At 37.3% G+C, this 24,204-nt stretch overlaps 1 protein-coding gene across 1 annotated transcript; it reads right to left on the reverse strand.

Moving 5' to 3' along the window:
- Positions 1-893: 893 nt before the first annotated feature.
- On the reverse strand, positions 894-24,155 carry PAICS (phosphoribosylaminoimidazole carboxylase and phosphoribosylaminoimidazolesuccinocarboxamide synthase). Its single transcript, XM_046656529.1, has 9 exons — positions 23,819-24,155; positions 20,138-20,335; positions 15,134-15,312; positions 13,843-14,022; positions 13,628-13,741; positions 12,238-12,321; positions 11,115-11,295; positions 9,737-9,895; positions 894-3,898 (listed from the first exon to the last, which is right to left on the reverse strand). Exons 1-9 carry the CDS (start codon positions 23,832-23,834, stop codon positions 3,732-3,734), a joined length of 1,278 nt encoding a protein of 425 aa, XP_046512485.1. The 5' UTR covers positions 23,835-24,155; the 3' UTR covers positions 894-3,731.
- Positions 24,156-24,204: the final 49 nt, after the last annotated feature.

Genomic DNA, 24,204 nt, shown 5'->3' on the forward strand with positions numbered 1-24,204 from the left:
GGGAGAGATTGTGGATGTTCCATGGCACATCATGCTTCTTTTAAGCCACATTATGCTCTCTGTCCTTTTTCCTCATTTTTCAAAATTAAATCAGCTGAAAGGAATATCAAATTCAAGGCAGTTTTTCATGGTGAATCTATTCCACTCATTTCATCCTCTAACTGCCAAATGGATATTACATAACGCCTTATGTGCAAGGATACTTCACGTATATTGACTCATTTAATTCTCTTAACTACCTTAGAAGGTAGGTACTATTAGTCCCATTTTACACATAAGGAAGTTGAAGCACCAAAATTTTAAATAACTTGTTGACGGTCACATCATCCCTCACCTGGACTACAATAGCCTCTTAACCAATCTCCTTGCTTCTTCTCTTGTCCACACAATAGCCAGAGAACTTTAAAACGTTACATGTCATGACCCTGCTGAAATTTTCGATTGGTTTTTCCTGTCACACTTTAGTGTGGCCTACAGGCCCTAAGTGATCTGGCCTTTGCTTACATCATCTCCTTCCACTCCGACCCTTGCTCACAAGAGCTCCACCAATACTGGCATGTTTGCAGGTCCTCAAAAAGGTGAACTGTTTTACTTCCTGTTCCCTTAGTCTGGAAAGCTGTTCCCCCATATCTTTAACATCACTGCTCTGCTCTCCTCAAAACCATTCCTCTTTTTCTCATCACTGTCCTCTCACCTTGGTTCTTCTTCATATGCATGTATACTTTCCTGAATCTATCTGATTTATCTTTTATGGTTTGTCATCCCCAATAAAATGTAAGTTTTGTGAGGGTGGAGCCTTGTCTCTGTTCAGTGCAGCTTTCCTAGGGCCCAGAATAAAACCAGGCAAAACATGTATCTTATGAATGGATGAATGAATAAAGCTTCACACAAGAGCTTATCTGTGTCTTTTATTTGGCTAGTGTTTAAATTTCAGAAGGCATTAAAGCAACCGCAGTTCTAAGCATGGCTTTATGATACAAAATTTAAGTACCACATTATTTAGACACAATTTTTCTTCCCCTTTTTATGTTTAGCTACAAGATCCCACAGAAAGTATAAATACCCAAAAAAGGCAAACTAGGTATGTTTGTGTAAGTTACTTTTTCAACACAGTTAAAATATTCTCAAGCAAGTATTTAGCACTATTTGAGGATATATGTACTCTAATAAGAAACTAATAGTGAAATTGATGATGACCATTGATAAGAGTCCTATCTACCAGTCTAAATCAGTGTTTGAAAATTTTCATGTACTGCACAGAAACAGGTGGAATTTTCGCTAGGTAGGGACAGAAGACCTGAAATAGCAGCCAGTGAGTATTCAGAGATCATGAAGCCAAAGTTTAAAGATATTAAAATCACATCTTTTTAATTGTTCCTGTGAACTAACATATGATAGAAAACTAAGCAGTACATGATTTTTACAATTCCCCCATCCCTGGCACATAGCTAGGCATAGCACAGCAGAACATAAGGCAGTGTCAGGGAAATAAAGTGTAAAATTATATTTTCTCCTCTTGGAGCTTACAATCCAGAACAGAACTACTTATAGCCACTGTAGCTAGAGGTGATTAGGGAAGATTTCATGGAGACAGTGAAGATGAAGCTGTAGTAATTAACAAGTAGATTTTAATGACAGAAATGAGAACATTCTAAGAACTAAAGGTACAGATATCTAACAGTCCAAAAATTATGGGGAAAGCAAGTTCGCTTGATGGGTTAACACCAGTGATTCTTAACCTACGGACCATGGATAGGCTTCAAGGGAACCTAAGAACCAGTGGAATCTGTTCGTAAATTTTGTGTGCAGTTTTCTAGGGAAAGGGTCAATGGCATTCTTATTTTTCAAAGGAATCTATGTTGCAAAAGAGATTTTGAATTTATGTTGAAAGTCCTTGGACAATCAACTTCAAAAAGGTTTGGCTGGTAATGAAGACCTTCTAGATTAGGCTAGTAATGTAGAATTTGACTCCAACTTGAGGCTTTTGTACACAGGATGAGTAAAGAGATGAAATTCAAGACTTGGTGAAGATTTAGATGTGAAAGGTCAGAGAAAAATATCAAGGATGAAATCAAGCTTATGATTTGGGACAATCACTGTAGTCAGAGTTACAAGCTTGGTGCAAGATTGATTAAGTTTGGAGTATTCAGAGAAATGGACAGTTGAAAACACAAGTCTACAGAAACAGAGCTGAGAGTCAGTAATGCTAATTTTAGCTGAAGAAATTAAGATCATCCAACCATTATTTGGTAAAATGGAAGTACTCAAAATTTGGTGAAAAACTCAGTAGGAAACATCAATACTTAAGGGCAAAGAGTAATATAAGTGAAATGATCAACATTTGGGTTGGAATATCTTGGTGTCTAGCCCAACAAAGGAGTGGTTAGGTCAATCATACCCCACAGAGATCAAGTGAAAGAAGTGGTAAGAGATGCTAGCTTGTTAATGGTTGAAAGGGAAGTGAAAAAGTGTAGACAGTGTAGACCAGTGGCAAGGATTTTATTGAGATTCCACCTGTAGCAGATTCTTAACATTTTGGGGGACACAGATCCTTTTTGTAAAAGTGAATATATACATAAAATTTTACACATAAGTTTTCAGGGTTCATGGACACTTGGATTAAAGTTTAGTGATCTACAAAATCCTCAAGGCTGCATAATCTAACAGTGATTTCCAAATATGGTTTATAGACTGATGGTAAGTCAATCCCTCAGTAAGAACTGCTCCTTTAGAAATGAATCTTGCTGGGTACACTGCCCAGACTTATGCTATTACAAGAAAGAAACTAGTTACGGTTATCGACTGGGAGACTCCAATTTCTGAAAATGATGATAGGCTAGGGATTATCAGTGTGGCTAAAATATGTATTATCAGAACTAAAAGAATTTTATGATCCACAGAGGCACTTATCATAACCATACAAGATGTACTAAATCTTTCATTTGGAACTGGACAGGTGACTGTACTTTTTTTCCCCGAGGGAAATTGCCCTCACGTCCATCAGAGTTCTTCAAATAGTCCCCTTTCTAGGGCTTCCACAGTGCCTCTTCATCTTATTTAGTGTGTCTTCCCTACCCCTATCACCAATCTCAACTTTTCCTCCATCCTTTCTAAGATACAAACGTTTTAACTTTCTAAAACTTATAGTTTGAGATACAGAAGGTCAAGTAGTAACTTTAGAGCTGTATAATAGGACATTATTAGTATTTGAATATATTTGATTATGTTACCTACCTAAAAATGACCATATAGTGGGTAAAAGAATAATTTTAAAATGTCCTTATGGTACTTTAACTTTCTTAGTTATGTCGACTCTGGAAGTCTGGAGTTGTCTTAGTCTGGAAGCTCTGTTGAAACCTGTCCACCATAGGTGACGCTACTGGTATTTGAAATACTGGTGACATAGCTTTCAGCATCAGAGCAACATGGAACTGCCACAGTATGACAACTGATAGTTGGGTGGTGTGGTTCCCTGACAGGGAAACGTACCCGAGCCTTGGTGGTGAGAGAGCCGAATCTTAACCATTAGACCACTGGAATAATTTCACTGCTTATAAAGAAATATTAATACACATGTACACATATTCTACTAACCCATGAATCTAGAGAAACATTTACCCACTAATAAATTTTGTTTGCTCTGATTTAAAATCTTTTCTTCTTGATTTTTTTTCTGCAGCTAAACTAGAAATTTATAGTTTTTCTCCTAAGAAATGCAATGACGTTCTTTCCTATAAGTTGCCCTCTCTGATTTTCTTGTCAGACTGTTTCAAGGAAATCCATGTGTTCAATATACTTGCTCGCAGTTTGGCCCATACCAAATGGTTGTTTAATCCAAATATCTGAGCAGCAAACTGAGCTGATCCTTCTGGAGAAAGTACGGTTGAACAGCCAACACCTATTGGTTCAGAAAGGAAAACAGAAAATTGAGCTATCAATTAGTAATGAAAATAGCACGTAGCAAACTATTTTATATTCACAGAAGTCCTGTTAGTCACAGATGGTAAAAGTTACTGTATTATCCTTGTCTAAAGTAGAATCTGTGGAAGGAGTTTTCCATCTTTTCTGTTGGAGTGGTAAAGTGATTATTAGAGGATAAGTAGTATTTATTTTCCATGAACAGATATTTTATGTACATCATCTATCACTCTTTTCACTGAATCCACTTGCAAAGAAATTTACCTTTTTCAAAGTTCTTTTCACATACACTATCCCTATGAATAGCAATAGAAATAAAACAAAGGACAAGGTAAGTGGGTAGAAGCACCTATTCTTAGACAAACTTGAGGTATGTTGTTTTAATAATTTTATAGCTACTCCTTTTGTCTTTGCACTTGAACTATTTTAACATTTTTTGTTTGTTTTGTTTTGTTTCTCCTGAGGAAGACTGGCCCTGAGCTAACATCTGTGCCAGTCTTCCTCTATTTTATATGTGGGTCACCACTACAGCATGGCTGCTGAGTGGTGCAGGTCTGTGCTCAGGATGCAAACCCATGAACCCAGGCTGCCAAAGTGAAGTGCGCCAAACTTAACCACTATGCCATGGGGCCAGCCCTCTAACATTTTTAAGTAGTAAAAAAGTCAAATCCAAAGAATAATTTTAAGTAATATCAGTCGATAAATAAATTCAATAGTAATAAGATCTAAAAGAGAGTAGAGTAAGAAAGTAACTTCCTTGGAGGCCACATGTTTGCTCATGTAGTTTCTTGAGGAGGTACTATTATGTCTGTGTCATCACAGTCAACGATGAACTAGCTTACAGATACCCAAAGCTCCATTTCCTCAAATATGCTTGGAATTCATCAGACTCTCTGACTCTCACTATCCCCAGTAAGAACAGACTAAATACAAATCATAAGGTCATTTTATTCATTTGTATTAATAGTCAATTTATGCAGCTCCACCACTTACTATGTGACATTGGTCAAGTTACTTAATTTTAGTGTCCTTATCTATAAAAGGGGAATGATACCCAATGACATTCTTCACGGAAATAGAATAAAGAATCCTAAAATTCATATGGGGCAACAAAAGACCCTGAGTTGCTAAAGCAATCCTGATAAAAAGAATAAAGCTGGAGGCCTCACAATCCCTGACTTCAAAATATACTACAAAGCTTTAGTAATCAAAACAGCATGACACTGGTACAAAAACAGACACACAGATCAATGGAACAGAACTGAAAGCTCAGAAATAAAACCACACATCTACAAACAGCTAATCTTTGACAAAGGAGCTAAGAACATACAATGGAGAAAGGAAAGCCTCTTCAATAAATGGTGTTGGGAAAACTGGACAGCCACATGTAAAAGAGTGAAAGTAGACCATTCTCTTATGCCATTCACAAAAATTAACTCAAAATGGATCAAAGACCTGAAGGTAGAAATCATAAAACTTCTAGAAGATAATATAGGCTCTACACTCTCTGACATTGGTCTTAGATGGATCTTTCCGAATACTATGTCTTCTCAGACAACAGAGACAAAAGAAAAAACAAACAAGTGGGACTTCATCAGACTAAAGAGCTTCTACAAGGCAAGGGAAACCAGGATTGAAATGAAGACAACCCACCAACTGGGAAAAAATATTTGCAAATCATATATCTGACAAACGGTTAATCTCCATAATATATAAAGAACTCACACAACTCAATTACAAAAAATCAAACAACCCGATTAAAAAATGGGCAGAGGATATGAACTGACATTTCTCCAAAGAAGATATACAAATGGCCAACAGATACATGAAAAGATGTTCAACATCACTAATCATCAGGGAAATTGAAATCAAAACTACACTAATATATCACCGTATACCCATTAGAATGGCTATAATAACAGACAAAAAATAACAAATGTTGGAGAGGTGGTGGAGAAAAGGGAACCCTCATACACTGTTGGTGGGAATGCAAACTGGTGCAGCCACTATGGAAAACAGAATGGAGATTTCTCAAAAAACTCAAAATAGAAATACCATATGACCCAGCCATCCCACTACTGGGTACTTATCCAAAGAACTTGAAATTAGCAATTCAAAGAGACTTATGCACCCCTATGTTCACTGCAGCGTTATTCACAATAGCCAAGACATGGAAGCAACCTAAGTGCCCACTGACCAATGATTGGATAAAGAAGATATGGTATATACATATACAATGGAATACTACTCAGCCATAAAAAATGACAAAATCGCCCCATCTGCAACAACATGGATGGACCTTGATTTCTCTAGGATTTCATTCATATGTCAAAGATAAACACATGGACAAAGAGAATTATTTAGTGGTTTCCAGAGGGAAGGGAGGTGGGGGGTGGGCACAAAGGGTGAAGGGGCACACCTATAAGGTGACTGACAAATAATAACATACAACTGAAATTTCACAATGTTGTAAACTCATAACCTAAATACAAGGGGTTGGGGCGGGGGGGAGAATGACAACTAGTAGCTACTTTATATGAGGATTCCATGAGTTAATACAGATAAAGTGCTAGGAGCATTACCTGGCACATAGTTAAGTACTCAATGAATGTCAACCATTATTATTAGTAGTAAACTAAGTAGAGTGTTCCACTCCAGTAAGTGAAATACCTGTGCCTACTGTCCAGGACTCACTTTTTGATACCAAAAAAGCTTAATTAGCAAAAAACTAGGTTATCCAGTGAGCATGCTATAAGAGAAAGAGAAAAGGAGTTTTCAGGATTTTACACAGGCCACTATAAAACTGTTGCTTGAAAGATTATCCCCAATTCTAATGATTAGAATGTACAAATATTCCAGATTCCCTCTCTCTCCTTGGACAGTACTAGATTAAAACTGTCAAATTTTTGTTCATCGCATTCTTCTCTTCAAAGTTCCAAGGATAATACCTATACTCTTCCTCTGGCATAAACTTGGTTATAGCTTCCTTTACAGCTATGGTAGATTTTTAACTCGAAAAGTTGATATAATCAGATGTCTAGTTAAAGATGGATTAATTACAAGATGTATCCCTGAAATCATATAAAAACAACAGTAAAGGGAATAAAGAAACAGACAAACATAACAACAAAGAGTTAACAGCAATGACATTTTGGCAGCTGAAAGACAAATGGAGTGGTAACTAACTTAGCTGACCAAGAAAATTTAATCCTAGCCTGGAAGCAGGGAAAGAGGAAGAACAACCTGACTGACTTTACAAAACCCACTCAAAGGTTGAGGAATCAGTGGCACCACATACCTTTGAAGGGAGGAGTGGGATGAAAATGGGGCTAAAAAGCAAAGATCTGAGTGAAAGTCAAGGAGCAGTTAGGCTATCAGATCTCCCTCCCCAGTCTACGTGCCTGAGCAACTGCCCCTTCTGCACCAAGGCAGTTTTACATTTTTCTGAAGGTAAAACAGACTTTAGTCCAGACTTCTGTGGACTGGAGAACACCAGGCACAGTTAAGACAAGGAATGCCACAGTGAAAACAGGCGATCACACATGTTAAGATGCTTCCAGAATGCTGGCAGCCAGGTTTATTCCTCCAGTAAGAGACTGGGACTAGAAAGGTTCTCTGGGTAATTCTAATCAACACATGAGAAAAGATCAAAAGACACTGATGTGAGGGGTTATTCAAGCAACAACCCCACCAGATCACCCCACAGTGAAGCCCACTTTTGACAAGCAGCATCACTTGCACATAACTTCTAACTGGTTTTTTACAGTGTTCCACTCTTAAGAGCAAAGAGCCAAGGATTACCAGACAGTTGAGGAAAAGAACTAATGTGAAAAAATATATAATACTCTTAAAGAGATCAAATATCTTATTGCAAAGATTAAACAAGAAAAGAATGTTTGGTCGGGGGAAGGGAAGTGAGAAGAAAAAAGAGCTCTTGGAAATTAAAAATACCATATACAAAATGAAAAACTCAATAGAAGGGTTGGATGTAAAGTTGAGGAAATAGTCCAGAAATTACAGCAATAAGAGAAAGAAAAGAGAATAGAAATCAAGGAGTTCCAAATTTGAATAATAAATCTGAAAATAACAGAAGAGAGAAAATGGAGGGGGAAGGAAATTATTAAGTAATTGAAGAAAATTTTCCAGGGCTAAAGAATCAGAGTTCCAGATTAAGAGAGCCAACTGAAAGCCCAGGATGAAAACTGACTCATCAAGATACATTTTTGTGAAATTTAACAATGGATGGACAAAAGATCCTATAAATTTCCAAAAAGAAATAAAATTCATAAATGACCTAGAATCAGAATGGTGGAAAGGCACTGGAGTTCTCAGTAACTCGAGAAGCTAGAAGACAATAGAGTAATGCCCTCAAAATTCTGCTGGAAAATGATTTTCAACCTAGAATTCTATTCCCAAATTACCAAAGACATGTGAGGCTACAAAAAAACCTTTTAGATATGCAAGGTCTCAAAAAGTTTACCTTTTGTAACCTTTCCTCAGGAAGTTCACTAAGAATGCTCTCCAACAAAAGAAGGAATAAATGAAAAAAGGAGAAGACATGGGACCTAGGAAACAAGAGATCCAAGACTACAGAAAGGCAAAATGAACGTCCGGGATGATGGTAAAGGGTGACCTTAAGACAACAACAGCACAGCAGGCCTAGAGAGAAGCCAGTCCACACTGGAACAGATCAGGGGGTTCAAATACTTAACTGACTCAAATAGTTATCAAGAGGGGATTTATAAAACTGTGAGAAAAGTTTGGTATTTAAGTAATAAGCAAATCAACTCTTACTGAAACAATACTGACTCTCCAGACTTGCAGATCAGATCACTATCTTGGACTATGATGAGCCTACCACAACATTGTTATTCTGAGATTCTGCTCAATCAGTTGATTGATAAAATTTCCTTATATGTTAATTATTCTGGTCCCTAATTTTTAAAAATAAAATTTCATTTGCTCTACAGAAGTAATCAAATTCACTTAAAAAAAATCTCAATACCACAAATGATGTATTCTTGGGGGGAAAAAAGCAAATCCGAACTTGATCTAACTACAGATCTCACCACCAGTTTATAGAAAAAATAGGGGATGGAAGAGCAAGTTGAACAACATCCAGGAACGTAATGGGCCAAATTCAAAATGTGGAAAATTAAATAGGACAAATGGAAAAAAGGAGGGAAATTAAGAGAGACTTAAGAGATATCAACTAAATGCAATGCAAAGATTGTGTTGGATCCTAATTTGAATAAACCAACTGTAAAAACAAATGAGATGACTGGAAAAATTTGAACACTAACTAGAAATTAGATGACTTTAAGATATTACCATTAATTTTCCTTACGTGTGAATATGGTATCATGATTATGATTTAAAAACTAGTCTTTATCATTTAAAGAGCCTTACTTAAATATTTAAGTATAAAATGCTATAATGTCTAAGATCTGCTTTAAAATAATCCAGCAGGAGAGCGCAGCTACAGATACAAGATGTTAATTGCTGTATTCTCTCTATTATTGTGTATGTTTGAAATTTTTTAATAAACAATTTTTAAAAATTCAATATATCTTGGGGCTGGCCCCGTGGCCGAGTGGTTAAGTTCTGCGCTCTGCTGCAGGCGGCCCAGGGTTTCATTAGTTCGAATCCTGGGCGCGGAGATGGCACAGCTCATCAAACCACGCTGAGGCAGCATCCCACATGCCACAACTAGAAGGACCCACAACTAAGAATATACAACTATGTACCGGGGGGCTTTAGGAAGAAAAAGGAAAAAAATAAAATCTTTAAAAAAAAAAAAAAATTCAATATATCTTACCACTGGGCAGTCGAAGAGAAGACCACACATCCTGAGCTCCCCAGTCTGGAGTGAGGGGAGGACAGCTGATAACTGGATATGCTGTGTTAGCAGACATCACTGGTCCTAAACCATTGCTTCTGCCTGCCACTGCCACAAATACAGTGGGAATGCTATCCCCTAGGGAAATTACAGTTTATAATTGTTAAACATTCAAAAAAGATTTAAAGATAGCTTTAATAAAAAAAGGGATTATATGTCTTAAATACGACACTATTAAATAAGACACATAAATAAGGTGCTATTACTATATATATATTTAAAATATAAAGTTCACCCTGCCTCTTATTGTATGTCAAGTAATAAAGTAGCAAGAATAGGTTTGGCCATGTTCAAGATCTATAGTCTAAACGAGGTACCAGGATGTTAGTGAGGGAATGGCTCAAAGGCCCCTTCTACTATTGCTGCTTAGGCTCACTGAAACGAATGACACCACCCGAACCAGTGTCTGTGTCGGTGTCCTTCAACCAACAGGGTATAGGGAGACACAGTTAACAGATACTAGAGGTTTAGGGGCACTTCTTGAAAAAAAGAGTTGAAGGCAAATTAATAACGTAGCCAAATATTTAAAACCCTTCAATATATTTCCCAACATATCTCTTCAACATTTCATTCTTTGGTAAATTTACAAATTATTCCTTTGTTTCCTACAGCAGGGATTCCTTATGTGGAATCCAAAATTTAATGTATCTGCACTTTTCTGGAGAAAGAGTTCTGGCTTTTATTAGCTTATTATCAAAGGGGTCTGAGACCTGCCCCCTTTTGCAAAAAATCTTAATAACTATGTTCTGTGGCAAGTACCTTTAGAAGGAATACTCAATCAACATTTTTTCCAGTTGAGAAACATTTGGTTGTGTCTCCAGGGCACCATTATTTTAGACCAATGCTATCCCATCAAGACATTTCTTTTATATACTAAATTCTGCACTTATTCCTTAATTTCATGTTTGACTGCTTCCCAGGAAAGGCTGGCCATTAAAGATACTTGAGAGGATCTGCTGCTTCAACTTCAGGCCTCCCATAATTTATGTGGGGCCTATTTTCTGTGGGAGCATATTAGAAACAATGTTCGAAGGGCTTCTTATTAGGTAAAGACTAATTCTAGTCTTTATTTTCTGTCCATGCTTGAATTTTCAATTCTTTCTCCCTGATCCAATCTTTTATAAGCTCCTAGAGCACCTTAAACTCTCTAGAGGCGAGTATCAGGAAAGGCTAGAATACCACATTTTTTCCCTTGGAAATGTGGCAAAGCTCTTTTTCAGCATCATTAGTCTAAACATTAAATTTTTTGGCAAAATCAGGGTAACTTCCTCAAATGCTCTAGTTATTTGACATTTACCTTCATATTCAGCTTTAATCCTCAGAGTTTCATCTGGTCCTTTATGGGCAGATGTTACCCGAAGTTCACATGGAATGCCAAAATTTCCACAAGCCTTCTTGATTTTTTCACAGTGGCCGAGATCAGAAGTTGAGCCCATCAATACTACAACTCTGCACTGACTTTCTGGTCTCAGAAGCAACTGGAAAAGAAAACATGGATATGCAAAAGAAGATAAGGACCAAAATGGATAAATATAAGCATGAGTACCATAAGAAGTGAGTTCAGAGCTATAGTTTATAGTAAAACTGTACCTGCACAGAGTATTTTCTTTCTTAACAGGCCAAATTTAAGACAGAAACAAATAGAATAAAATGATAGAGGAGTTATTTTTCAAGATAACTTCTATATGTAAAGGAAAGTGGTCTTCATAATTAAGACCTCAAGAATAAGATTTTTAATTAGATAAATTATGTTTACTATTATAATAAAAAGGATAAATATTCAAACCTTCTAATTAATATTCAGGAAGCTGTAATACAAAATATTTCATCCTAAGATTTTTAGTACATTCTGTTTAATGTAGGTTTTAAGACCCAATCAGCCAAAATACAGAGGTCACGTTACAAATCTTCATTAAGTTAGTTGCTTGGAATTCAAAAGGCAAGTTTCCATGGAAATGTTCTAAAAGGTGGTTATGACCTTTAGATAACCAGAAACCCTATTCAATTTCCATTGAATTTAGTAATAATAATACCATAAATCTTAACGTGACATTTTAACATTACATGGAGTTCCAATTCTGAACTCTGCTAATGGAAACCCACGCTAATGGAACTCTGAGTAGCAGTGGAGAGGTGGGTAGGAAATGTAAAGCTTCTCCAGCAGGGGAAGGGAGGAGACAAGGATTCCAGATTTCCCCAGTGGAATTTGGGAGGAGTGTCCTGGCCAGCTTAACAGCAGGGGGTTCCAGTAAGCCAATGAGGAAAGTTCAGCTGATATATTTCTTAAAGGCGCTCCTTTCTTTAAAGTCATAGGGGGAAAAAAAAAAGTACTGCATCCTCTCACTGTCTTCTCTTTTTGAAGCAAGATTTTTTTGGAGAAAAACACAGAACACAGTATGGATTTACTACAAAAGATTTACCTCTACTCTTTCTGCAACCCACTCAAAATTTTTCTTTACCATCTGGAGCCCTTCAGGAGTTACTTCCTTGAGATCACGATATGACTAGAAAATAAGATAGGAAGTTTAGAATACAAGTATTCTATTAGTAATATTCTTGCTATCTGAAATTATTTGGTTTCTGAGTTTGGGGTACAGATGAATTATTAAGAGTTGGCATAGCAAAGAATATACGTGAAAATGCATCTGAGTCTACAAACTGATTTCCTGAATTAGACTACAGAAAGTTCAGATAGTGAAGTATACTTCTATTTTCACTTAAAGACAAGCGCACTCTACACTAGCAACTACAATGAGCAGGCCTGAAAATTCTTATATAGTAAGTATAGAGAGGGTCTTCCCTAATTTTGTTTTTTAAAGGAAAGAGCAGAAATGGAACCTGATAAGATCCAGACTTCAGACAGTGTCCCACATCTGCCACCTACTTATATAATTGTGATGACAATCTATCCTCTCGGAGCCTTAGTTTTCAGTTAGCCCAACAAGGATAATACTTGCTCTGTATGAGCATCTGTTAAAATAATAAATGAGAAGTCTACTTTATAAATGTAAAGTATTACTCCTTTATTTTTTTTCAAGATACAGGAAATGTAAGAGATATTTATCTTTAAAAATAAATAGCAATCAGAAAAGGGAACCCTCATACACTGTTGCTGGGAATGCAAACTGCTGCAGCCACTAGGGAAAACAGTATGGAGATTCCTCAAAAAGTTAAGAATAGAAATACCTTATGACCCAGATATCCTTCTACTGGGTATCTATCCTAAGAACCTGAAATCAGCAATTCCAAAAGTTCCATGCACCCCTATGTTCACTGCAGCATTATTCACAATAGCCAAGTCATGGAACCAACCTAAGTGCCCAGCAACTGATGACTGGATAAAGATGTGGTATATATACACAATGGAATACTACTCAGCCATAAAAAAGGACAAAGTCGTCCCATTCACAACAACATGGATAGACCTTGAGGGTATTATGTTGAGTGAAATAAGCCAGATAGAGAAAGATGAACTCTGTATGACTCCACTCATAGGTGGCAGTTAACATATGGACAAAGAGAACTGATCGGTGGTTGCCAGGGGAAAGGGGGGTGGGGGGAGGGCACCAGCAGTGAAGTGGTGTACCTACAACATGACTAATAATGATGGACAACTGTAATTTCATAAGGATGTTAACTTTCATAACCTTAATAAAAAATAAAATAAAAAATAAATAAATAAATAGCAATCAACTCAGGTTCAGATCTTAAGGAACAGTAATTGCCTTTTCTTTTCTTCCCATCTTTCCTTTCTCCTCCATCCCAGCCTGATCTTGCAAAGGATAAAAAAAAATCTAATGCACTACTTACCTGTTTGTCTTTCTGTTGGCTTCGATCTCCTGATGGCCAGAGTCTCCAGGAATCATTATCAATAACATCAGCAAGAACAATTTCTTTGGTGGTTACATCAACACCAAATTCAATCTAGAAACAGAGTATCACCAAAGAAAAGTTTTTCAAAACCATACTACTAAAGACAATTCTCAGTTATAATCTTTTCTTTCAAATCTCCCTTTTACTTGTACCTTCATATCAACCAGGGTACAGTTCAGGGGCAACCAGGACTTCTCCAGTATTTCAAAAATAGCCTGTGTTGCATGACTCATGATATCGACTTCAGTTTGGCCTATAGCAAGTCCAGCAAAGCAAAATTTTGCAGCAATTAGCTGTTCCTGAGACCACTGTGGATCATTATTGGCATCATCCTGAGAATAAAGTATAAGAGTACAATTAATTTAAACATAAAAATTTTTAACTTTTCAGATAACCTGAAGTCCTTTTTTCCTTGAGCATTAATTCATCAGAAATATTTTCTTTAAAGATTTAGTTTTTGTTTAAAATACCTTTAATTCACAATTATTTTTAATTTTTCTGTTTTCTATAGCTACTTTAAAATTCAAAATATTTGGATGAGTAACTTATTCTAGGTCATAAAGTATTTGAAAGAATTTGTTCTCTCTATATAAACTAATTTAAACACAAGTTTGTGATTTTTATTTTTCTTTAATCAGTCAATAGAGATGAGGAGGTCGAAATATATTTGAGTTCACCAAACTTTTCCAGATGCAGTTTTCATAACCTCCTAATCTTATTTTTGATAAGAATTTATACATCACAAGTCTTTAGAGACACTATTTGATAATTCAAGAGACTTCATACATAGAAATTAGTAAAAAAAGATAAAACACTTTCATTTTATTCTAAGTAGTGTCCCAACTTTATATGAAATTTTTCTTTTGTGGAGTCTTGATTTGCATAATTATAATCATAATATGATGCTTTAAATTGTGCAGTTCACTGATTAAAAATGCAACACTGACATTGCTTCCGAAGTAGGACCATGCTTAAGAGTATAACAATGGAAAGAGAAAAGCTGTTTCAATAAAGAAAACCAATACAAATTCAAAACCACGGATTCTTATATCCCATATCATATATGTTTTTGCTTATAAGAAACATTGATAATACAATTTTTCTGTATTTAAATATAAAAGATCCCTCATATTAGCCTGTACTTCAAACTCTTCAACAATAAATTCCAAAATTTTTTGAATTGTTACTTTTCCTTTCTTCCTAGTAACTGCTAATTTTAATTTATTCATTTTGTTAGTCCTCTTGGTCCAAAGTAAGATAAGTATATTTTCACAGATGTTTTCTTTTAAAAATCCAAATGATCATTGCCAGTGTACAATACTGGCATCTATTTCTCGAATGACAATTGCAATAACAAAAGCTTTAATAATGTTTACATCTTTTGACTGTGGTTTTAAGTTTGTTGATACGTTATAGTAAGACACAACAGCATAAAATAATTACCTTGAAAAACATCTCCACTTTAGGTGGGTAAAACTTATATCCTTCCTTGACACCAGGATTTCTTTTGAGAAAAGAACCAGTTGCGATTCTTCTACAAACCCATTCAATTGGAATCATCTCACACTTAGGTGCAATGAAAGCTGTCTCCCCACATTTTCTGGTGAAAGCAGTTTTGATGCCTACATATTGATGATAAAAGATTAAAAAAAAAAGAAAAAAAAGCATTAAAGTTGTATTTAAAAGGGTAGATCTGAGGCATAATAAAACTATACCCTTTACCAAATAAAAATCCTACCTGGCCAACTGCATTACCTTTAAATGGCACTATCAAAAATCAATGTAATTTTTTTTAAAAGGTGCAAGTAGGAAAATGAAATTATTAATATGGCTTTCTACTGCTTATCAAAATATTCAGGAATATTTCATCTTAATGTCGTATGGCAAAATACACACTGGATCAGATCTGGGGTCCAGTGATTTTTAACATTTATTCAAAAAATGCTGGACTACTACTTCTGCCACTGCACACTCTACACAAGGCACTTAACTATCTAAGTGGCACTAACTTATCTCTAAATGAGATTTGATTGCAGGATTCTCATATTCTATGGTTCAGTATTATACGGGTCTTGTAAAATATCAAGGTACTCATCACAATCAGATACAGCCCAAAATTTTAGACAGCTTTTTTGTCTTAATATTTGAAGCAAAGAATCCTTGAAAAAACCATCCAACAGGTAGCAGCAGGAACATATCGGCCAATTTGGCCAAGAGCAAAGAAAATGTTTGTCCTTCCTCTCCCTTCTCTTACTCTGTTATGAGTGGATAGACTAAATGTAGTACATACATATAATGGATTATTATTCAGTTATAAAAAAGACTGAAATTCTGATACATGCTACAATATGGATGAACCTTGAAAACATTATGCTAAGTGAAAATAAAGGCTAAATATTACACAATCCCACTTATATGAAGTACTAAAGTAAGGGGAATTCAGAGACAGAAGGTAGAATAGAGGTTACCAGGGGCTGGGGAGAAGGGGAAAGGAAGAATTATTGTTGAATGGGTCAGAGTTTCTGTCTGGGATGATGAAAAAATTCTGGAAATGGATAGTGGTGAAGGTTGCACAATATTGTGAATGTACTGCCACTGAATTGTACCGAACTACAAATGGTTAAAATGGTAAATTTTATGTATGTATAGTTTACCACAATTTAATTTTAAAAAGTATCAGTACCTACTTTAGGTCAGGAATTTTAAATTCATTTTCTTTTTGTTTAATCCTTATAGCACCTGATAAGGTAGATAGTGTGATCCTCATCCAACAAAACAGGTAAGGACAGTGAGGCACAGTGTTCTATCAGCTAGTACTAGGTAAAGAAGGGTTTCTAACCCACACTCTCTGAACTCTGTAGGCTGCCCACATAACCACATATACTGCCTCTCCTAGAAGTGTTATTACATCACAGTACAAAGTAATACTATAGCATTAATGTGAATTAAAACATCTCTTGGAAACGTGTATGGGTTTAACATAATAATGCTCATCTTCAGAATGTAATGTTAGTACCCCAATCCCAATCTAATCCTCTAAAATCAATTTTTGTTAACAGGGAAGGACTGGGGATCTTTGATCTTATGTATGTATTCATACATAAAGGGAGCCTACATTTATGGGAACCTTTCACCGTGCTAAGCGTTTTACATGTTATCTCATTTAACCACACATAAAATTTTCGAGGTAGTATTATTTACATTTTACAGTGAAGGATGCAGAGGCTCAAAGAAGTTAAGTACTTTGACAAGCTATGTCATGTTGCCAATCAGTAATGGAGCCTGGACTTGAAAGGCACTGTCTAGTTCCAAAATCTGTACTGTTTTCTACGCATTCCCTCTGGGTTTGACTAATAGATTCAACTAAAACAGGGAAAAGAATAAATTGTGCTATGCTGCACAAACAGGAATTCTGGGAAAGAACGTTATCAGTAAAATGGTCATTTTAACCTTTAATGACTGATTGGGCTTATGTGCAGGCAGGTGATTTACATCAATCCTTAACTGGAGGTGGTAAGCACATGCCTGGCCTCAAGAGCCCTTCTTTTTTAAGTCTGTTAATCATTAGTCATATCTGCTCATTTGTATACCACACTTGACAGACTAGTATCCACACCTATTGTTTAAATATAAACAATAGTTACTTTTACTCAGAGGAGAACCCTCCCCCCACATCAAAGAGAACCAAAACCACAAAATCAACTTATGGTAATGATCTCATACAGAAAAAAAAAGTTGCTCCCGGAAAAGATTCAGTTTAGATGATATAGTGATTGATTCTAATACACATGCTAACCATTAAAGCAAATTTCACGACTGCATACGATGAGCAAAAGAACTCCCCGTTTGTTTCAGTTGTCTACAAAATTCAAAACTCCTATCAAGATTACTAAGAAAATGTAAATGTCACTTCGTACTCTGAATTGCATGCCCATGTATGATAGCTAATCAGCCCACATATCCCTGGGGCCACCCACATATTAAGGCTCCCAGTTTCCCATCTGTGGTTTAGCAGCTGCAGGACCATTATTCCTAGCACTACTATTACAACTAAATGTAATTACAGTGGGTTTCTGTGGTTGGGAACTGACACTTAAAGGTTAAATTTCGATTTTTTAAGTATTGAGACCAAATCCATGAATTTCATTAGCTCAGGTACAGCTTGTAGAATATTTCCATGGAAAAACAGTATTACTCGTATGTATTATTTGTACAGTATTTAACAGTTTGCTTTTGAGTGACAACGAGAAAACTAGAATCCTGATTTACTGATTCTATTCTGGTGCTCTTTCCATTTTAATTCCTGGAAATACCTACATTTGGATATAACCTGGTTAGAAAGAAAGCAGTTTTAAACAGACCACTGGTGCTGAACCGGACATAGCATTTAACTACTAGCAAGTAAAATTACGTAAGGCTTAAAAGAACTCCTGATCTGTCCTTTAAAACTAATCTGTTGAAGAATTTTTTAAAAACTTAGGCTTTCCTTTATTTCACAGTATATAAAACCTGGAAAACACTTTTCAACATCTGTGAACCATGTTAGTTTTAGCTATGTTAAGTGTGCCAAATACAGTACTTTAAAGATAACTGTTGGAGAACTTCATTTAGGGTGACCAACTTCCCAGTCTCCCCAGAAGTAGGACGTTCAGACTCAAAACTAGGAAACCTCCTGGACAAACAGAGACAACTTGGATCACCCTGATTCACTTGTCCTTAAACCCCAGAAAGTGTACTGTATAGTGCCTTATTGAATAAGCAAATAAAAACTTGGGCCTGTACTTATCTTCCATTACTTAAAAGTATATATATAACTCCATAGCTATGAACAATTACTGTGGGTACATAGAAGCTAGTTTTTGTTGTTAATTTATAGGGTTAAGCAACTTTTAAAAATGTTAATGTACATGGGGAAAAGGAGATAACTAGGGAGGTCAAAAATGGGATCACTTTATCTGTACTGCAGAAGGAACCTAAAATTAGTTTGATGTTCTCTCTAGAAATCTACTCAGTCATTGGGAAACCACCAATCAAGGCAGGCTTGAAATAAAAATTTTGGATCATATTACTTAGGAACTGTGGGACGTCCTTCAATTTATAGCAATATAGTCACTTTCAATGCATAGAGGGATTTATGATGTGGATGACAATTTAGATTGGCAATTAAATATATATTTTTCCACACTAACTTAAAAATGTGAAACAGGTACGTACTTTAGAAGGGGCAAAACTACTCAAGAACCCATTCTGTACTGACAGAACAGATTTAACCTGAATTACCTTGTTATTTTGTGGAAGACGGGTACATCTGTCTTGACTGGAAACAGAAGTATTAAATTCCACTTTGGACTTAAGAAAAATTAATTTAAGACAGACTAATGCTTACTGGAAACTCTAAGAAATGAAAGGGCAACTGGAATATTAGAAGTAAATAGAAAATTATTAAATTATAAAATTAGAACTAAATTATAAGGAACAAAGCTTTTATTTTATAGATAAGGAACCAGAGGTTTCAAAGGTTGCATGATCCAAAGCAATGAGGGAAAGAGCTAGAGGGAAAGAGCTCAAATCTTCTACTAGTTGAGATTTCACACACTACAGACCCCAATCAGCTACTGACTGAATCCCTACAAAAACTTCTTATCCTAATTCCCTTCTTTTACTCCTTATGCCCTCCACATAATGTTTTAATCTTAATTTCATGTTTCGAATAGAATTCTCTATTAGAAATAGTCTTCATTCAGTTTTAGGTTAGAAGGCAACTCCTGGAAATCTTTGATCTAGTCCAAATCCCTCACTTGTGGAATGGCAGGATGAGAAGGTATGGCTGCAGTCTTCAAATACTTTCCAGCGCTTTCAGGTAGAAGAGGGATTTGAAATTCTTCACTATCTCCAAGGGGCAGAGCAAAGAATAATTATATGGAATTACAGGACTCAATTTCAATTCAGCTGCCTAACATCCAGAACGGGCTTTCTTCGTAGGTTAAATTCCTCAAAATTGAAGATTGCAGGAGAGAGAAGTTGTAGAGAAGATACACATGCCAGCCAAAGACAGCAAATTAAGATTTCTTTTTACTAACTAAATGATACTACTTACTAATCCCAAACCAAGGAAACTGTTACAGTGAAATTCAAGAGTTCCTGGCTTGATTTAAATAAGCTTAGCTTGTGAAACATCTCCAAACATGTTGTTAATCCAAATCTCACCCCCTGATGAAAGAGATCAGAGTGTGAGTGTGTGAGTGAGTGAATGAGTGTCTGTGTGTGTGTGTGTGTGTGAGAAAGGCAGGAGGTTGTGGGGAGAGTCACTTACCAGCTTCCTGTAATAACTGAAAAATATAACTGGTAATCAACATGTTCTTAATCCAAATAATGTCATTTCCCCATAAAAGGACCAATGTGTATGTGTGAGAGAGACCATGAAGGGAGAGACTACAGACCACTTACCTGCTTCCTGTAACAATTGAAAAATACAACTGGTAATTTTATTTGAGATTGCAGCTTTTCCTTCCAGGTGATTCTTTCTGGCTGCATTTCCTGCTGTGATCTGGTCCTTGGACTGCAGGAGGACTTTTCCTGGACTGTCTAACAATTCATAGACTTCTTTTGTTTTACCCTCATAGAGTTTTTTACCAATGTTCAGTACTGTGGAAATAAAATGCAAACATCAAATTTCAAGAATAAATTTCCTGAATATTGAAGACTAAATTATGAATGAATGACGAAGCAGTGAACAGAGTGATTAATAGTAAAAATTAACTCATCTGCATAGAGGCTTACTCTACAAAGTATTTTCACATGTATCATCACATCTGATTCACATAATTTTATGAAGAATTATGCTTATGTAAATAATTATAGAGACTAGGAAACTATATCAAAAAGGTGGAGGTCATGCAGTTAGGAAATGGCAGAGCCAGACAAAATCCTAAGTCTTCCGATATCTAATTTTGTGTTCTTTCCACTATCAGCCTACCTCTCTCACGGGAGAACTGAAGCAGAATTAAGATACATTTTGAGTTAATGTATAAGAGGAGGCCCCTCCACCCACTGAAGTTAGTCCATTTGGAAGCACCTCTTCTTATTTCATAATCCTGCTTTCCCATCTCTACCGTTAATCCTCTCTCTTCACTAATAGTTGTAGGAAACTGTGAGAAAGTAAAGACAAGAGAATACAATTTTGATTTGATGCAGGTCATAAGACCTAAAGAAAAGTAGATACTGGTCATTAGAAAGATTGATTTAGATGAAGATCAGAAATAACAGAAGTAAAACTTAAAATTTCCAAGGGGGAGAAATCACCCCTCATGCTCCCAGAACACTGACTCAGTCTCAATATCAGCATTTTTTAGTGTCCATGTGCCAGGTACTGGGGATATACAAGTAAACAAGACCAAGTTCCTGCTCTCAAGTGACCTGAGTCTGAGGGAAGCTGAGATTAAACAAGACGTCATAATAAGTATAACATGAAAAATACATAGACTATGGGATCACAGGTTCATAGCAGGGCCACCTAACCTAGCCTAGAAATCAGAGAATGAAGTATAGAACAAAGTGAGGATTAGGCTGAGATCTGAGGAATGATGACAATTCAGCCAGAAGAGGGAAAGGGGTAGGTAGTGGTGGTGAAAAGACCACTGTGGGGTGAAAGCGCATGGCAGAATTTCAGTATGGGTGGAGCAGTGTGTGTGTGTGTACAGTGCTGTTGGGCAGGGAAGAGGCAGCAGCTAAGGAGAAGAAAGGAAAGACAAGAGATAAGACAGAAGAGTTGGGCAGGGGTCAGACCACCAGATAGTGGAGGTAACCATTAAACAAACCAGTTACAATTCAGTTTAATAGTTGCCACTGCAGCATATCTAATTTAGAGGATGAATTCCCATCCTCCTATTCTAAGTGCTTGACTCACTGACAAGGTCTAAAAGGCCCTTCAAGATATAGCCCCAGCTTAGCACTCCAAATTCAGATTTCTCTATTTCCTTTCTAGAACTCCAACTTCCGTAAGAGAATCTCTATCCCACCTCCCAAGCTTTTGACATGTTCTTCCCCTAGGCCTGGAACACTGTTCCTTTACCTCCCATTTCAATACTCACCCTTCAGGCCTCATAAGCCATGCTGATTGAGTTTAGACTACCTATGAAAAGCCATGTGACTTTTGAACACTTTAGTAAAATGACAGATTTCTATATTAGAAAGATCATTATGGGTATTGTGTAGAAAATGAAGTAAGGGGCGGGGGCGGGGGAAGAAAACCAGAGACTGAGAGCAGTTAGGATGCTATCCCAGCAATCCAGGCAAGAAACGTCCTTGTCTAAAGAAAAATCAGTGGGAAAAAGACTCAAGATATTTACAAAGCAAAAGTTTTAAGAACTGATTCAATACAGAGGATAAAAGAGAGGGAAGAGTTAAGAATGTTGCCCAGCTTAGATAAAAGGCAAAAGAAAGTTTCTACCTACCGCCCCCCCCCTCAATTTAGCTGAATCAGTACTTATTACCTAGTTGATAAATAGGGTAGGAATTTCAATTAATGGGTAGATATAAGAAACAATCATAGGAGACATATACTACAAGTGCCAAAACGCCTGCTACAAATTTGTAGATGAATTCAGAAGAGATTGATGAAGACTGAGAATAATTTGTAGAATTTAAATGTTAAGGGTCTTGAAAAGTATAGAACTTGCACAGAGAAGAGGTAAGAACACCCAGGACTGTGCTGCCCAATAAGGTGCCCTAGCCACATGCATGAAACACCTGAAAATGCGGTTACTCCAATTTGAGATGTGAGTTAAGTGTAAAACACACAATGGATTTCAATATGAGAAAAAAGGATGCAAAACATCCCAACTTTTTATATTGATTACATGTTGAAATGATACTATTTCGAATATATCAGGTTAAACAAAATATACTGAAATTCATTTCACCTGTTTCTTTTTTACTTTTTAAAACGTGGCTACTAGAAAACAAAGTTACACACAGCTTCATATTGTATTTCTATTAGGCAGCACTGTTGTAGAACAAACAGCAAAATAAACAGAGAAGAGTAAACTTGGTGGATTAACCCGACTGGAACATGCTTAGATTCACAACAGAGAAAGACTAAAGTTAGAGATGAAGAGGTTGGAAAGAAGCAGTATGCAGCAGGTGAATGAAAGCGTCTTCAGGCTGGATTCCAACAGCACTTAGGCTGCTATTGAACATTTTTTGAGCAAGGAAGTGCCATTTAGAAACCATGAAAGTGAAATTTCAGAAAGATTAACTGCGAAGAACATGTAAGATGGAAGAAAGTGGGAGAGTAAAAATCTCAGACTCCACCAGTTTAGACGTAAGGCAGGAAAAATTCTGGTCCAACACCTTGATTTTGTGGAGGTGCTACTCGTGATCATCTGGATCTTTTTTAGTCTATAATCTTTTACCTAAATTCAATTTTTCTATGTGGAAGAGAATGGACTAACTGGCCAACACCAGCAATTTGGTTCACCACAAATTTGGAAAGTGCGTGTGTGGAAAAAACCAACGTTTCATCAGCACAAACAATCTTTCCCGAGGATCTGCCCACTCGCGGACAAAATGATCACGTAAATAAGTAAATATCATAAACGCAAAGTGAAGAAGGAAAACTTTTTTGGCTTAGTGGTTTTAGAGCTCTCCAAAGTCATCAGGGAACCAAAAGATTACTTTAAAAAACACACACAAAGTCCGCACGGAAAATAGGAAGATTTTTTAGAAGGCTCAATTATTAACTTTGTAGAATAGCAGGTTACTAGTAACCTAACAAGAAAAGCACTTTGATTTGAAGAGTCAAGACTAGACGTTCCTGTGATTGTTTTACAATACTACTGATCATTAACGCCATTTCCAGGCACCCCTCCAACCCCTGGCCATTTCTCGTTCTTCTTCCACACCCCGGAGGCAGGTGTGGGCGTTCAGAAAGCTCGCGGAGGCCCGGGAGCGCTTTGTCCAGCGCGCTTCTCGGCGGAGCGCGGGACACGTGTCCCCCCGCCCCGCGGCCTCGAGGGGCCGCTGCAGGGACACCGAGCACCGCCCCAGGCCTGGGGCCGTCCGCGCCGACCCACGAGCTCCGGGCCTGTGGGCGGAAGGCGGTGAACAGCAGGGACGCCCGTTACTCACCCTCAGCGGTCGCCATTATCCTGAGAGGGCTCGGAGCCGCGGCCGCGCAAGGAAGGGAGGCAGGACTCTGGAAAAGAGGAGTGGTCAGAGCGGCTCACAAACACGCCCCCGGAGGGCCGCGTAACGCAGAGCGCCCACCGCGCTACTGGCCAGAACCACAGCAGCAGGGAAACCCGCAGCTTCTCTGCCGCCACACACGAACTTAGTCTCCGGCAGCCAGCGAGTGCGGCCCCAAGGCTTCCCGCCACGCAAGCGCAGCAGCGCGGACCCGCCCCCCGCCCGCGCGGGCGCTGTGGCAGGAAAGGTGAAATGTGGCGCGCACTGGAAGCCCCTCCCCGTTCTACAGAAGCTCGCGACCCGGGTTCCTTCTCCCCAGCTTGAGCAGG

Source organism: Equus quagga, chromosome 3 (assembly GCF_021613505.1).
Source record: "Equus quagga isolate Etosha38 chromosome 3, UCLA_HA_Equagga_1.0, whole genome shotgun sequence".
NCBI classification, from domain to species: domain Eukaryota; kingdom Metazoa; phylum Chordata; class Mammalia; order Perissodactyla; family Equidae; genus Equus; species Equus quagga.

Coding starts and splice junctions, on each gene's coding strand:
- PAICS (XM_046656529.1), bottom strand. Junction 15,313..20,137: donor TCAATTGTTACAGGAAGCAG/GTAAGTGGTCTG, acceptor ATCAATATGTAG/GCATCAAAACTGCTTTCACC. Junction 13,742..13,842: donor GTACCCTGGTTGATATGAAG/GTACAAGTAAAA, acceptor CTCTGTTTCTAG/ATTGAATTTGGTGTTGATGT.